This window comes from Mytilus edulis, chromosome 5 (assembly GCF_963676685.1).
Source record: "Mytilus edulis chromosome 5, xbMytEdul2.2, whole genome shotgun sequence".
Lineage (NCBI taxonomy): Eukaryota > Metazoa > Mollusca > Bivalvia > Mytilida > Mytilidae > Mytilus > Mytilus edulis.
Genome location: NC_092348.1, coordinates 68,542,319 through 68,557,452, shown reverse-complemented (window position 1 = coordinate 68,557,452; position 15,134 = coordinate 68,542,319). Strand labels below are relative to the sequence as shown.

Genomic DNA, 15,134 nt, shown 5'->3' with positions numbered 1-15,134 from the left:
AAATCTTCTATTGCACAGAATTGCACATATTGCACAATAGCACAGTATTGGGCAACAGCTTAATATTGTGCAATCGCACATTATTGCGCAACAACACAGTTTTGCATAATAGCAAGAAATCTTCAATTGTACAGTAGTGCACAATAGCAAGAAATCTTCAATTAAAAATAAATACAAATTTTTTTACCAATTTCAATGTGATTAATTTAAAATCTTTAATTTTTGGGCGCTTCTTATATCTTTCTAACTTTGTATTACCCTTTAAGATATTGGGCGCCATTTTTAAATTGGTCTACATTGAGTTGAAAAAGGTCAAAAAATTGATCACAATCCAAATTCAGACAGTATCAAGCTGGAATATTGTTTCCAAACTTGCTCCAACTGTTCATTACTTCTGTGATCGTATCAGGCTGTGCTCGGCGATGCATTTTAATTCAATTAATTGCAAAATTGGAATATTTTCTTTATTACATGTAAATATAATTGGATATTCGAATGTATCTTGTCAAGATAATGCAATGAACAAATCATGCAGTAATCTAAATCGTACTATGTTGTTCTCAAAAACCAGGTGTCCATCCGTTCGTTCAGTCTTTTAAGCGCTCTAATGTGTACAGTTTTTGCCAGATTTAAAAACAAAATTATAATATTGGCTGGTATCCGCATGTGACGAGTTTGAAAATCAGTGTAGATGATCAATTACTTTTAAAAGAGTAATATCCCTTGGAAACATTGAGTATATCGTAAATTGTTATCGCTCTTATGTGTAAAATTCTTGTCAGATTTTTTAATAAAATTTATATGAAAGGTTTATATCAGCAATATCTTGGACAAGTTTGCAAATCTGTGCAGACCAATTATTAGTCCTCTACCGACGAAGTCGACTTCAGGTTTCTACTACGTCCGTCTGTCTGTCAGTCGGTCTGTTAGATTCCTGTAGTGTTTTTATTCATACTTGAATATATTGATTTGCTAATTGGTATATAGTTTTAACACGGTCTGATGATGTGTCTAGTTATGGTCCTTGTATTGCTATCAGTAACTATTATGAAACAATAAAGTACAATAGTACAATGTATAATACCGTAGTGGTAATAGACGTGTTAGGAAAGGCATTTAAATACTGAGATGATGTTAAATACCAATACCGATACAAGATTAAAGTGTGGACTTTCTCAAAATGCAATTGCATTGAAAAGTATCGTTTAACTTTGTGGTGTGTCTGATAAAACATGAAGCGAACGATTAACGTCGACTCCAAATTTTAAGATGTGAATTGGCCTTACGTAAATCTTCATATATTCATTTGTATTTGTTTGATTTAGGAGTGCCAAAAAAACTATATGTAAGAGTCAAGAATGGGAATGACGGATTTTACGGCCACAAGTCCAAATATATACATGAACAAGAACAATAAATAACTCAGTTTGTCTCTCCACAATAGATATGTCCTATTTTCGTTGCAAAATATAGTTAATAGCAAGCATTTTGTGTCCGTGTATATAGGAACACGTATAATGCTTAAACGAATCAGTACTAATCTAAACACATCGTTATATCTGTATATATAAAAATAATAAATAGTGGACACTAATGAATACAGTGATATTTCCTTTATAAAACTTAAACCCCATTTTCAAAATATCCTCCTGACCCAAAAATGATAAAAACAACGTCTTCATTTGAACGTTTAACGCCACTTTCAACAATATCTCAATTCAATCGAGGTGGTGTGTTTTGTTGGGGAGGAAGCCGTGATAACAAGAAAAAAACTTCCGACCCTTCACCGAAACGTAGATTTAACATGCTTGATTGTAATCTTTTAAAACTTAATTCGATGACCTCTCTTTTCCGAAAAACTAACTTATAAAAGTTGATAGAAAGAAAATGTCATACAAAATGTGAATAAGAACAGTTAATTGACACATTTTAACGTTGTTTTTTTTTAGGTATTGTCGCTTTTCAACATTTCATTAAATTGCCAGTGCTCTTTCTAGATAAATAAAAATATGAAGATAATCAAATTGAAAACTCTTGTGTCATTCTTTTTTTTTAAATTGTCAAGTACACAAATTTCCAACTTGGTTTATTTCTAGAATTTTACGCTACTGTGTAACACATTTCTCTATTCTAGAAAATGATATAAAATAAGGAGATGTGGTATGATTTTTAACTATCTACCAGAGACCAAATGACGTAAATGTTTGCAACTATAGATAACCGTATGACCCCTAACAAGGAACAAAACACATCCCGCATACAAGCTAAGAAAGGCCCGACATAACCAGTATATATCTTAAATAAATGAACGCTTTAAACATATAATGATGTACAGTAAAAAATCGGCTTTAAGTTTGATTAGATTCATGTAGTGTTTTTATTCATTTATTTTGATCGCTTTGTAGATTTCCCTTGTAGTCGTTCAACAAAATAGTAAGAAATGTAGGAAAAACGATCTAAACTTAATCGATCACTACTATGAAACAATGCAATTTCAAAAATAATGATCGTGTTGTTTTGCTGGATCCTCGTCCGGTGTCTTCAACCTATGCCAACATTTGATAAAAATATATTCAACCTATGCCTACAAACAAAATACAATAGGTGTTGTTATAACAATTATTGATTAATAAAAGGTAAAATACAGTCAGAATATTTAAGCATTAAATATTACTCTTTAAAAATTCACAAACAAAAATAAAGTATTTGCAAAATTGTGTTGTAGTAAAAAATGGAACTATAAACAAATTCTAAAAAGACAAAAATTGTAAAATAAAACACTTGATACTAGCAAAATTGAGTTGAAATAAATATTAAATTATTATAATTATAAAATAAGACTAAATTTATAAAATCAATCACATAACAATACTTGAGAAAAAAGAGACCAAAAAATGTTTCAATTGTGCAAAATGAATCGTTATTACATTTATTTTATTGTTTAAAAATCACCTCAGCATTATCAAACAAACCCAAATGAATGATTATCTGTACCTTTTGAGATTGTCCCCACTATTGCCTGTAGTGGTATTGGTATTTAACATATGCGTCAAAATCGTATTGACTTTCCTAACACGTTTAGTTTAGCTTTCTTACAAATTGACGAAAGGTACGTATGCTTGACGAATCATACGTAAGACTCGTTTTAGGGATCCTTTATTTTGACATATTTAAATAATAGTCGTGGAACTTCGGACAATTATCGTGCATGCAACGACACTTATTAAATTGGATTTTTCTTGAGATATATTTTGGAATTCGGGACGTACGATAGGTTAGAATATGATTATTGATACCAACAGGTCGGAGGAGATAACACTACAAAATATTCTAAATATAGAGAAGTCAGACGAAAAAAATGCCCCTAGAAGACTAAAAACCGGCCCCTCCTTCACTCTTCAATATTACAATGTTGCACTGTTTAATCAAAGAAAATGTCACAGCAAATACATTGTCTTCTTCCACAACTAAACACAAATACTTCGGAAACCTTGATTTAGAATTTGCAACGCTCAAAATAATAAAATGAAAATGAATAAAAAAGATGATCTTCATACTATGCCATATGCTGGTGCTCGTTTCATAACTTTTAAATCATCGCCTCTCCCCTGATAATATCCATTGCCCCCCCCCCCCCCCCCCCCTAAATGTGTATATATGATACACCAGAGCAATACATGTAGAACAGTTAATTTAGCGTATAACTGCGTTTTGCCTATAGTCCTTATTAAATCCACAACCATAACCCACTCCCCCTTTTGAAGTTAAATTATTGCTCCCATAACTTGTTGTTTGGTTTTCTTCTCTGTTTTTTAGTCAAGTAATGCTTGTATATTATACAAGCATAACAGTGTGAACTTTGTTACGTTCATATTAAACTGAATTTGCAATTAAAGTATTAGTTGCACATTTGTTGCCTGAGATCACAAGATTCACATTACTTTTCGTCATTTACCATAACATTAATTAAAAAAAAAACTTTATCACAAAATCTGTTTTCCTACATTTATTTCACATTGTACCATCCGTGTTTTGCAAGTCTCGATGATCCATGTGGAAAATTTGCTGAAACGGTACTCATAAAAAATAAACTTGAATAAATGTGAACCTTGTCGTTAAACGATTAACGCACTACAATAATGCCATTAAAATATTACTCGTGAAACTCGTGCTTGAACAATTCCCGGGCGGAAAATGTATGTAATCGTGATTTACGTAGGTAACGTAATGCACGTTATATAGTGTATTGACACTATTTTTCTTTATTTTCTGATATTAAAAGCGTGTATTATTTGCGATATGCCTCTTTTTTAAAGATAAATTTGATTTAGAAAAGAAAGCTGTTTTACCGGATAAAACAAAGACTCTTTTAACTATTATTGTAGAAATGTAATACGTGATCCCTTTACGTTCGTTCGTACCTTTCGTCAATTTGTAAGAAAGCTCTAATAAGAATAATGTATATATGTTTATCGGAGACATGTTCTACTACTTTGAAGAGCGTTCACTCAAGCGAAGGGAATGTTGTTTATTTTAGATTCATTATGGAACCATCAGGCAGTTTAGATGAGAAAACTGGAAAATGTGAAAAAATATTGGTAAGGACACCGAACTAATTGTATGAAAAACGAAACCATAACTTTTTTTAATACGTCTTTTCTGTGTATCTTTCTTTTTAATTTATGACCAACTAATAACATTGCTGAAATGATAAAATCGGGTGCGTGGTTTTGTTTTGCTTTAATTGAGTTAGCACTGATGTTGGACGATTTTGCTGATAAGGTGTATAAATGTATACCATTTGCTATGTCTAAGACATTAAAAAGAGTGAAGTTGTGATTTAAAAAACTTTGATTTTCTTGACAACCGTATCATTTAAATCATTTTGTCTGGTTGCAATCAAAAAGTTTAACTTGACAAAAATCTTGATTTTTGGGATGAATATGAGGCAATATCTTTATTTTTAATTTCAAAATGATATTTTGTTAGCAAATCACCATAGTTTAAACTTAACATATGATTCTTCTTGAATACGTATTTATAGTTTTACGATTGTCCATCATTGTTCATAATCACCCATACTGTCTCTGGTACATATAGTTTGCAATATATTTCAGGGGGTGTTAAAGAAAAGAAGCCTTATTAAAAAGTCGAATGAAAAGAAATGTAGCTATGACCACGCATTGTATCACCAAAGCACAACACAGTATGATAATGAGGGAAGTCTGTCTATCCAAAGTAGTTTGGATATGCTAAATTGCACTGGCTGTCCCCCGTGGGAGTGTATTCCATCGAGGATACCTTGCCAGTATGGTAACATATGTCAAGCAGGACAGGCGAACGATGCCCTGCCTATCCAAGTGATTACGGATATGTCACGGAACACTGACTCTGGGAAATCGGTTTGTACTCCACCGAGAGTACCCTCATCAGATGACATTGCAAGGCAGATACCAAATACATATAATGAACATGATGAAAAGAAATATGAAAATGCAAAATTTGATGAAAAAAAAATGAATATACAATATGAAGAAACAAAATATGATGAATATGATACACATCATGATGTTGATGAATTTGTGCTTCCAAAATTTAAACTAAAAGGGAGTTTTCATCAAGGAGATAAACGATTTGGTATAAATGCAGGAAAACAATGTGTTTCAAATTGTTTTACTGCTGTTATCTATAGTAAAATAATTAATGTTAGAGATTGGAATACTTCACGTATTAATAATATCCTAGTTGAAGGGAACAATTTATATGATTCTTTTCATGGTGTAAAGGATTTTTTGCTTGTATCAGAAATGCCAACTAGCATTAAAATATTTAATTCATCATTTGTTGTAAATTTTGGAGATTCAATAAATGCAATTGACAGTGAAATTGATGCTGATTTTCCTTTTGCTCTTCCTTTGAATATTGGAATTGAAAATGCCCTTATTGTTGCTGATGGGTGTTTTATAAGTGTGAATGGGTATACAAGTCTTGTAATTAAGCAAGGAATTCGAATATTTTACTTTGATTCACATTCCAGAGACTTGCAAGGTAAACCATGTGAAAATGGTTCCAGTATAGTTATTGAGTTAACAGACATTTGCCATCTGTATCATATTTTAAAAGATTTTGTTCAAGATGATCCACAGTCGTTATTTGAAATAACAAGTGTTAATGTAACTATTTGTTCGAAGGATAAAGAGACGAGTTTTACAAAGAAGAAACAAAACAATGACAAAACAAAAGTTGCTAAAGACAAGGATTTAGAAATATTAGAATCATGTTTATGTTCAAACTTAAATTATATTCCTATTGGATATAAAACTAAGTTAAAACTTTGTTCTAAATTCAAAATTTCTCAAAAAAATGTTAAAAAAACAGCAGATATAAATAAAACGTTTAATATGGGAAAACCTGTAAAATCAAAATCAATAATATCTGATGGAAATTGTTTATTCAGAGCAATATCATTTGCTATTTCACAGAGACAAGAATATCATATGCAAATAAGAAAAAAGATAGTCGATCACATATTGCACATTTCCAAAGATCTCACATCTTTTGTTCGTCACCCATACGAAAATGTAGAGGAATATGTCAACAAACGGAAAATGAAAGAGTCAAATACTTGGGGAACAGAACTGGAAATTCTTGCAGCAGCACATTTCATGCAAGCTGATATTTACACATTTATCAATAACAAATGGATAAGATATTCTGCTCATCAAATAGATAAACATATTGATGTTGAAAATGACGCAATCTATTTGAAACACGTTGAGGAATCATTTCATTATGAAGTTGTTATTAGCGTTGAAGAAAGTAGGGAAAATCATCTATTAAAGAAAAGTAAATATAGTAAAGGTATTAATGAAAATTTTGACAAATTACAAAGAAATATGTCTGCTGATCATGTAAACAGTAATACATGCCCGATTGAAATTGTTGAAATTGTTGATCATACTGAAATGACAGATCTAACAAAGAAAAGGAGACGAGGAGTTGAAGTAAATGTTTCAAATGACAACGTTAAATATGATAGAGAAACAAACATTGATGCCAACCAAGTTGTTGAAGATACAGATTTGGAAATGTTAGACCCAACCGTATTTTCAGGTTTAAATTTTGTTCCCATTGGATATAAAACAAAGCGAAAACTTTGTTCTAAATTCAAAATTTCTCATAAAAATACCAAAGAAACTTCAGGTGTATATGCGACCCTCAATATGGGTAAACCTGTTAAATCAAAATCAATAATATCTGATGGAAATAGTTTATTTAGAGCATTATCGTTTTCTATTTCACAGAGACAAGAATATCATATGCAAATTAGAAACAAGGTAGTCGATCACATATTGAATATTTCAAATGATCTCTCATCCTTTGTTCGTGATCCATATCAAAGCGCAGAGGAATATGCCAGAAAACAAAAATTGAAAGAGCCAAAAACTGACGGAGCAGAACTAGAAATTCTTGCGGCAGCACATTTCATGCAAGTGGATATTTACACATTTACTGATAACAAATGGATAAAATATTCTGCTCATCAAATAGATGAAGATATTGATATTGACAAAGAAGCTATTTATTTACAGTACGTTGAAGAATCATCTCATTATGAAATTGTTATGGATGTTGAAGGAAATAAGAAACATAATTTACCAGAGAAGAGTAAGATTAAAGACTGTAAATCGGATAAATATGATTTCGACGTATCAAGAAATAATTGTGATGATACAAATAGTAACAATACATTGACGAATGAAACGTATGTCGAGTTATCAGATCTTCGAAGAAAAAGAAGACGAGAATTGGAAAAGATGCGATATTGTCAAAATGAAACAGTAAGAGACAAGAAAAAGAGATGCTGTAAAGAAACTTACTGGAATAATGAAACATATAGAGCCACCTTGATTGAAAACGGAAAAAAGAAATATAAAGATAATGAAATATATAGATACAACATGATTGAAAAAGTTAAGGAAAAAAGATCATTATTCAAAGTTGCAAAGTCTCATATTGATGTTGTAGTTCAAACATTTAAAGATGCCATTAAGAAGGGACCAGAATATGTTTGCGCTTGCTGTTTGAGACTTTTATTTCAAAACCAAGTTTTAGAATGCAAATGTGAAAACTATGATCAACAGCTGATACAAAAATGCGTTACAGAGAAGTATGTTCACAAGTGTTCCAGGGAATGTAAATCAAATTGTTTATTGGCAGTTTCTAGTAGGAACAAACTTTGGATTTGTTATACGTGCCATAGAAAATTACATAGAGGTTTAACACCACCTGAATCATTTTGCAATAACTTGCAATTAGAAACTGTTCCTGATGAGTTATGTAATTTGAATAAACTTGAAAGCCATTTGATAGCACTCAATATACCCTTCCAGAAAATAATGAACTTGCCAAGAGGTAATCAAGCAGGGATAATTGGACCAGTTGTTTTGGTCCCGTCAGATGTCAAAGTAGTAACTAATACATTGCCAAGACCAGTGGACGATAATTTGTTAGTTAAAGTAAAATTAAAGAGGAAATTAGAGTACAAAGGTTATGTTCAATACGAATTTGTGGACATTAAACATGTGGAGAAAGCCTTCAACTATTTACGAAAGCACAATAAATGGTATGCAAATATAGAATTAAACAGTCAGTGGATGGAAACCAATAATGAACAGAATCAATCAACTGATGTTGTCAATGATAGTGCAAACGATTCAAATAAAGTATCAGATAAAAACAACGATACCAATGCTGAGGAAAGTTATCTGAATGAAAGTTTAAGAGGCATTCAGTTAGATACATGTTTACAACCAGCAGATATTGGCCAAGAGGTTTTAGATTGTTACTTTGATGAAGAATTTGACGTTGCACCAGCAGAAGGAAACAACCCCATACGTGTATTAAAAGAGGAAGGCATTGAATCAAAGACTTTCCCCTGTCATTATCCATCCGGTAAAAATACATTGACTGATCAAAGAGATCTTAAGTTATCTGCTTCGAGATATTTCAATTTGAGATTGTTGAGTGTTGAAAATCGTTTTGCAAGAGATACGTCGTATATATTTTTTTGTCAATATCTATCAGAATTGGAGAAGGTTATGTCTAATGTACAGATATCTTTAAGGAAAGATTTTTCTAAAACCGGAACAGGGAAAAAGGTAACATCCGACATGATTTGTAGAGGTGAGGGTTTGAAACAACTATTTAAAAGTGATGAAGGTATAAAATTTCTAAAGCCGATAAGAGGGACCCCTCCTTTCTGGCAAAAGACACAGAAGGATGTTTTGGCGATGATAAGACAAATAGGAATACCAGCTTTTTTCTGTTCATTTTCTTCAGCTGATTTAAGGTGGTCAGAAATAGTTGAATCGATAATGATGCAGCAAGGAATTGCTGTCAATGCAGATGAATTAAGTTGGGATGAGAAATGTAAGATACTCCGATGTAATCCTGTAACAGCTGCCAGAATGTTCGATCATAGATTTCATGTCTTTTTAAAAACAGTTATTATGTCAGATGCCCATCCTATTGGAAAAGTAAAAGACTATTTCTACAGGGTTGAGTTTCAGCAAAGGGGTTCTCCTCATACTCACTGTTTATTTTGGATTGAAGATGCACCTAAATTTGAAGAGGATGAAGATCAAAAAGTTATCGATTTTGTAGATAAATATATAACTTGCTCCGTACCGTCTGTAGATGTGGATCCCGAACTTCATAAAATTGTGAATGCTGTACAACAGCATAGTAAACATCATTCGAAAAGTTGCAAGAAGAAAGGTACGAACTGTAGATTCAATTTTCCAAGACCTCCTTCTGTGCATTCGTTCATATCTCGACCTACCACTGAAAAAGACTTGACCGAGTCAGATATCAAAGTTTGCAAAAATAAATTGGAAACTGTGTGGAAAGAAATAAAAGATTCAGAACTAGATGATCTATCCACAGAGAAACTATTTGAAAAAGCAGGGCTATCACAAAAGGAATTTGAAAAATGCTTTCAACATGTTACTTCCAGGAACACTATTGTATTAAAAAGAAAGAAGACGGAATGTTTTACAAATCAATATAATGCACATTTACTGAGAGCATGGGATGCCAATATGGATATTCAGTTTGTTTTAGATGTATTTTCATGCGTTGTATACATTATAAGTTATATAAGCAAATCTGAAAGGGAATTAGGAATGTTACTTCAACAAACAAAATGTGAAGCAGCAGACGGAAATTTAAGTGCACAACAAACCATGAAAAAAGTTGGATCTGCCTATCTTCACCATAGAGAGATCAGTGCACAAGAAGCAGTGTTTCGTGTAACTGGATTGAGGATGAAAGAATGTTCTCGAAAAGTTGAATTTATCCCCGTGGGTGACAATCCTTGTAGATTATCGATTCCTCTTCAACAACTGAAAAAGAAAGTCGAATCAAAAAGCAGACAACAACAGCATGACGGGGATGAGGTTGAAAATCATTCTGATGAAAACAAATTATGGATGAGAAATAAAAATGACATTTATAAAGCCAAGCCAGACATCGACATGTTTAATGAAATGTGTTTGGCAGATTTCTGTTCAAAGTTTAATGTTTTAACTGAATCTCAAGTGCCTAAAAAGATAAACAAAGACACAACTTTCAAATTGAAAAATGATTTTGGTTATATCAGGAAATTGACAAGAACATCTTCTGGAATTATCAGATATCCTCGATTTACGGTCGACAAGGTGCCAGAAAAATACTATCAAAGTATTCTGCAATTATTTTTACCTTTTAAAAATGAAGACCAATTGAAGCCGTCCATGTTTGAAACTTATGAAGACTTTTACAAGCGTGGGCATGTTAAATTCTTGAATAGTAATAGTTTGCTAGCAGTGAAAGATACTGTAGATCATAATATGTCTTCATATGTAAAGACATCAAGTTCTATAGAAGAAGCTATTGAAAAGTTAGAGGAAAACGGATCACATGAAGATGCATGGGCTCAATTATGTTCAGAATCAGAAAGCGAAAGGGTTATGTGTGGTATTGAAGGATCAGAAAACGGAAGTGTCAATGATGATGAAATCATTGAAAATAATGTTCCAGATTTAAACCGTGAAGTTGAGAAAGAATTTAATTTACCGATTAGGTCTACGGTGTTTTCTAATCAGGAAATAATACCGATGTTAAGAAGTATGAATGAAAATCAAAAACAGATTTTCTTTGATATCAGACATTGGTGTCTTGAAAAGGCAAATGGAAAACATGTTGATCCTTTTTACGTTTTCATTACTGGTGGCGCTGGAACAGGCAAGAGTCGCTTAATCAAGTGTCTGTATTTTGAGATATCTAGAATTCTTGCACCAACCTTATGCAATCCAGATGACGTAAGTGTACTTCTGACAGCACCTACAGGCACCGCCGCATTTAACATTAATGGAATGACTATTCATAGTTGTCTGTCAATATTCAAGTCATTATCAAAGGATCATGCGACATTGAGTGAGGATAAATTAAACACATTACGATCTAAACTGGACAACCTACAGGTACTTATCATCGATGAAATATCTATGGTTAATAAACGTCTTTTGTATTTTGTTCATGAAAGATTAAGGCAAATCAAGAAAAAACCTGAAACTTGTTTATTTGGAGGTGTCTCTATTATAGCAGTTGGTGATTTTTATCAGTTACCCCCTGTAAAATCGAAAAAAAGTGATAAACTGTATGTTAACGATCCTTCTAATCCGTTGAATTACTTGTGGAATGAATTGTTCAAGGTAGCTGAACTGCGAGAAATAATGCGACAAAAAGACGACAAAACATTTGCCGAAATGTTGAATAGATTAAGAATTAAGAAGAAAAATGAGATAATTGAACTTGATGATTTTACATTACTAAAACATTGCATGAAAGAAGCACCAGATCGCATATTACACATTTTCGCAACAAACGCTGAAGTTCAACAGTTTAATAATAGTATGATAATGAAATATTTTTCTGACCCTGTATTGCTAGAAGCTGAAGATTACGAAAAGGATAAGACTACAGGAACATTGAAAAGAAAGTCTTCTTTTTACAATAGTAGTGATATCCAACTACCACCGTCAATTCTATTAGCGGTGGGTGCCCGTATAATGTTAATCAGAAATCAAGATATTAAAGATGGATTAGTGAATGGAGTCATGGGAACAGTACAAAAAATCATTACTGCTGGCAATTATCTTCCAGAAATGATATATATTCAGTTTGATGATGACAATGTAGGTAAAAGTGCAAAAGAGCAAAAAATTATAAGTGGTAATAGGTGTGTAGGTTTAGTTCGGTGCTCAGAAGATTTGTCATTTGCGAGTGGTGTAAGAAAACAATATCCGTTAAAGTTAGCATTTGGCTGTACAGCTCATAAAGTCCAAGGATTAACTGTGTCCGAAGTAGCAGTTGATTTGAGTAAATGTTTTACATTTGGACAAAGCTATGTAGCTCTTAGTAGAGTAACTTCAAATAAAGGTTTATTTATTTCTGAAATGAACAATGAATCTCTAAGTGCGAAAATATATGCAGACCCTGATATTGAAGCTGGTTTAGCATCAATGCAATTATTTTCTATGAGAACTGCATCTGCGCCTGTTGTTAATATCTTGAAGGAACATCAAATGACAATTGCATACCATAATATCCAAGGGTTGGTGCCTCATATTAGTGATTTGAAGGTAAACAGTGATATGGTACGAGCTGACTTTATATGTTTGACTGAAACATGGTTAACATCAAATGATCAGTATGTTAAACTGGATAACTATGGCTTTCTTCATGTATGTAGAAATGATGTTTTCAATAACGACAATGAAATGTTTCGAACAATAAAACAGATGAAAAATGGAGGAGTAGGCTATTTTTCCAAAAATGGTATTGATTTTGAACATATAAATTTTGACATAAGAAACATTGAATGTATTGGTTTTAGAATAATGGAAACAGACACGATCGTTGTTACAGTTTATAGAACGCAAAAGTATAATGTAAAGATTTTTGTAAAACAGCTTGGATTAGTTTTAAACATACCTGCCAACTTTCACGATTTAGGCGTGTACTACACGATTTTGACCCTTTGTCACGATTGCACGATCGTGTTCCAGAAAAACCCTCTAAAACACGATTTGGTGAAAATCTACACGAAAAATATTGTTGTTCCCGATTTTGAACTTTGTCCAATGGCGGACAATCGTGTTCAGCCAATCAAATTGTATGTTTCTCATGATCAAATTAATCAGCCAATCAAAAACGTTTTCTCTCAAGATTATTCTAACATGCTAGATATTGAACTTGTGCTGTATTCCTCTGTTTGTTGGTGGTCAGAATAGCAAAAACGTGAACATGGCAAATGATTTTTCAACTGCAAGGAGGTTCTTACACAGAATAAGAATAAAAGCATGGCTGATTGACAAATTTCAATGATGCAGTACTACCATGTAGATAATAAACAGTAGTTTATTCACTAATTAATTTATTAACATTACAGTTACATAAGTCATAATTTTATTTATGTATTTAATCATTTTAAGTATAATGTACTATTCATTATTTTTCACATGGAACCCCCCCTCCCCCACATCAACATGAGGAATCACTTAAATGAAGGACTACCCTTAGTCAAGGGGTTACTCTTGTAAAAATTAATAAAATAGAAAAATGAAGATTTATTAACTAAAAAATGGGAAATTAAGACATTATATTTGGAACAGCTTTTCTAAATGAAGGGTCCTATTATTTTGAATAATAAAGAAGATATAAGGCAAAGAACATATCTAAATCTATGTGTTGACCATATAATACCAGATAAGGCATAAGATGTATAGTTCTTTGGGAAAAGTTTCTACAAATAATATGAATGTGTGCTCATCTGTACTTAAAAAGTGGTTTTTAATGTCCTTACATTGAGGGGGTATCCCTAGGTGTTATTACCAACCTGATAAAGGTCCTTCTTTGTGTATAATTTTGAATTGTAAGTCAACTACTATTTTGTATCCTTACACTTAAAATAATTACTGGTCTGCTACTTGTTCATATTTTCTGCTGATATTATAACCAGAATCATGCAAATAAATTTAAGAAAAAGGCATGTAAGCTCATCTTACAAATATGACACTTTTTGTAGACCACATAACAGCACGCGCAAAATAGTCGTCGCAAAGAATTGTAACCTTTGAAATTGTTGTCGCACGCGAAAACCCCCATGGGCATTTTCAAAAGTTGGCAGGTATGTTTAAATCAAATTAGTAGTATTTCAGATAAATCTATAATTGTTGGTGATTTCAACCAGGATATCTTAAAAGAAGAAAGATATGTCGAAAGTTTTATGAAATCAAATGGGTATGTCCAGATTATTACGGAACCAACAACAGAAAAGGGTACATTGATTGATCATGTGTATGTGAAAGGTATTAATTCATATTGTGTAAGGATTGTACCAACTTTTTACAGTTATCATGAAGCAATTGAAATAAATACTGGAAATGTGTAATTAATAGTTTTATCGTAAATGGTGATCTGACTCAGCTGTAATAGTTATAATATGGGATTTCATGATTAATAATTAGGGTTATTATGATGAATTTTGTATGATATGAATACTGATAATTACTTTTTGTGGAATGGCAGTTGTGTCAAACAGCTGTAACAATGTACAGTTGTGATCATTCAATGACTATTAGTTAAAACTATGTGTTATTGTGACTAAATACTCAAAATTTGATATTGTCAAAATGCTAAGAGACAAGGCAATCATATTCCTAGAGGGGTGAATGAAACAGGGTTATCGATATTATTTGTTTTGTATGCCTTATAAATTCGTATAAATATATCATTTATAATCAATTCATTTATTCTATCCACTATGTCATTTTATTGTACATGATTCATTTTAGTTTGTACTGATTTATTTGATATTAAAAATATTCATTTCTCAAGATTGAGTATAACTTCCGCATGCAAACTATATTTCGGGAACAGGAAGTTATCAAGACAGAAGTCCTTCACCAATAATCTTTATTAAGTGACCTTTCATTTGCACATAAGGTAACTGGTCGTAGATTGAAAAACTTTTTTACGCTTAAATTTAAATTTAAAAACCGGAAGTCGTAGAGACTTGGGACCTTCAT

General features: G+C 32.1%; 2 protein-coding genes across 5 annotated transcripts in view; one reads left to right on the top strand and one right to left on the bottom strand.

Moving 5' to 3' along the window:
* The window catches only part of LOC139524341 (multidrug resistance-associated protein 1-like), a 93,358-nt gene that overhangs the window by 14,534 nt on the left and 63,690 nt on the right, over positions 1-15,134 (bottom strand). The window lies entirely within an intron of this gene.
* LOC139522609 (uncharacterized) lies at positions 3,694-13,337 on the top strand. Its single transcript, XM_071316075.1, has one exon. It carries the CDS (start codon positions 5,250-5,252, stop codon positions 13,335-13,337), a length of 8,088 nt encoding a protein of 2,695 aa, XP_071172176.1. The 5' UTR covers positions 3,694-5,249.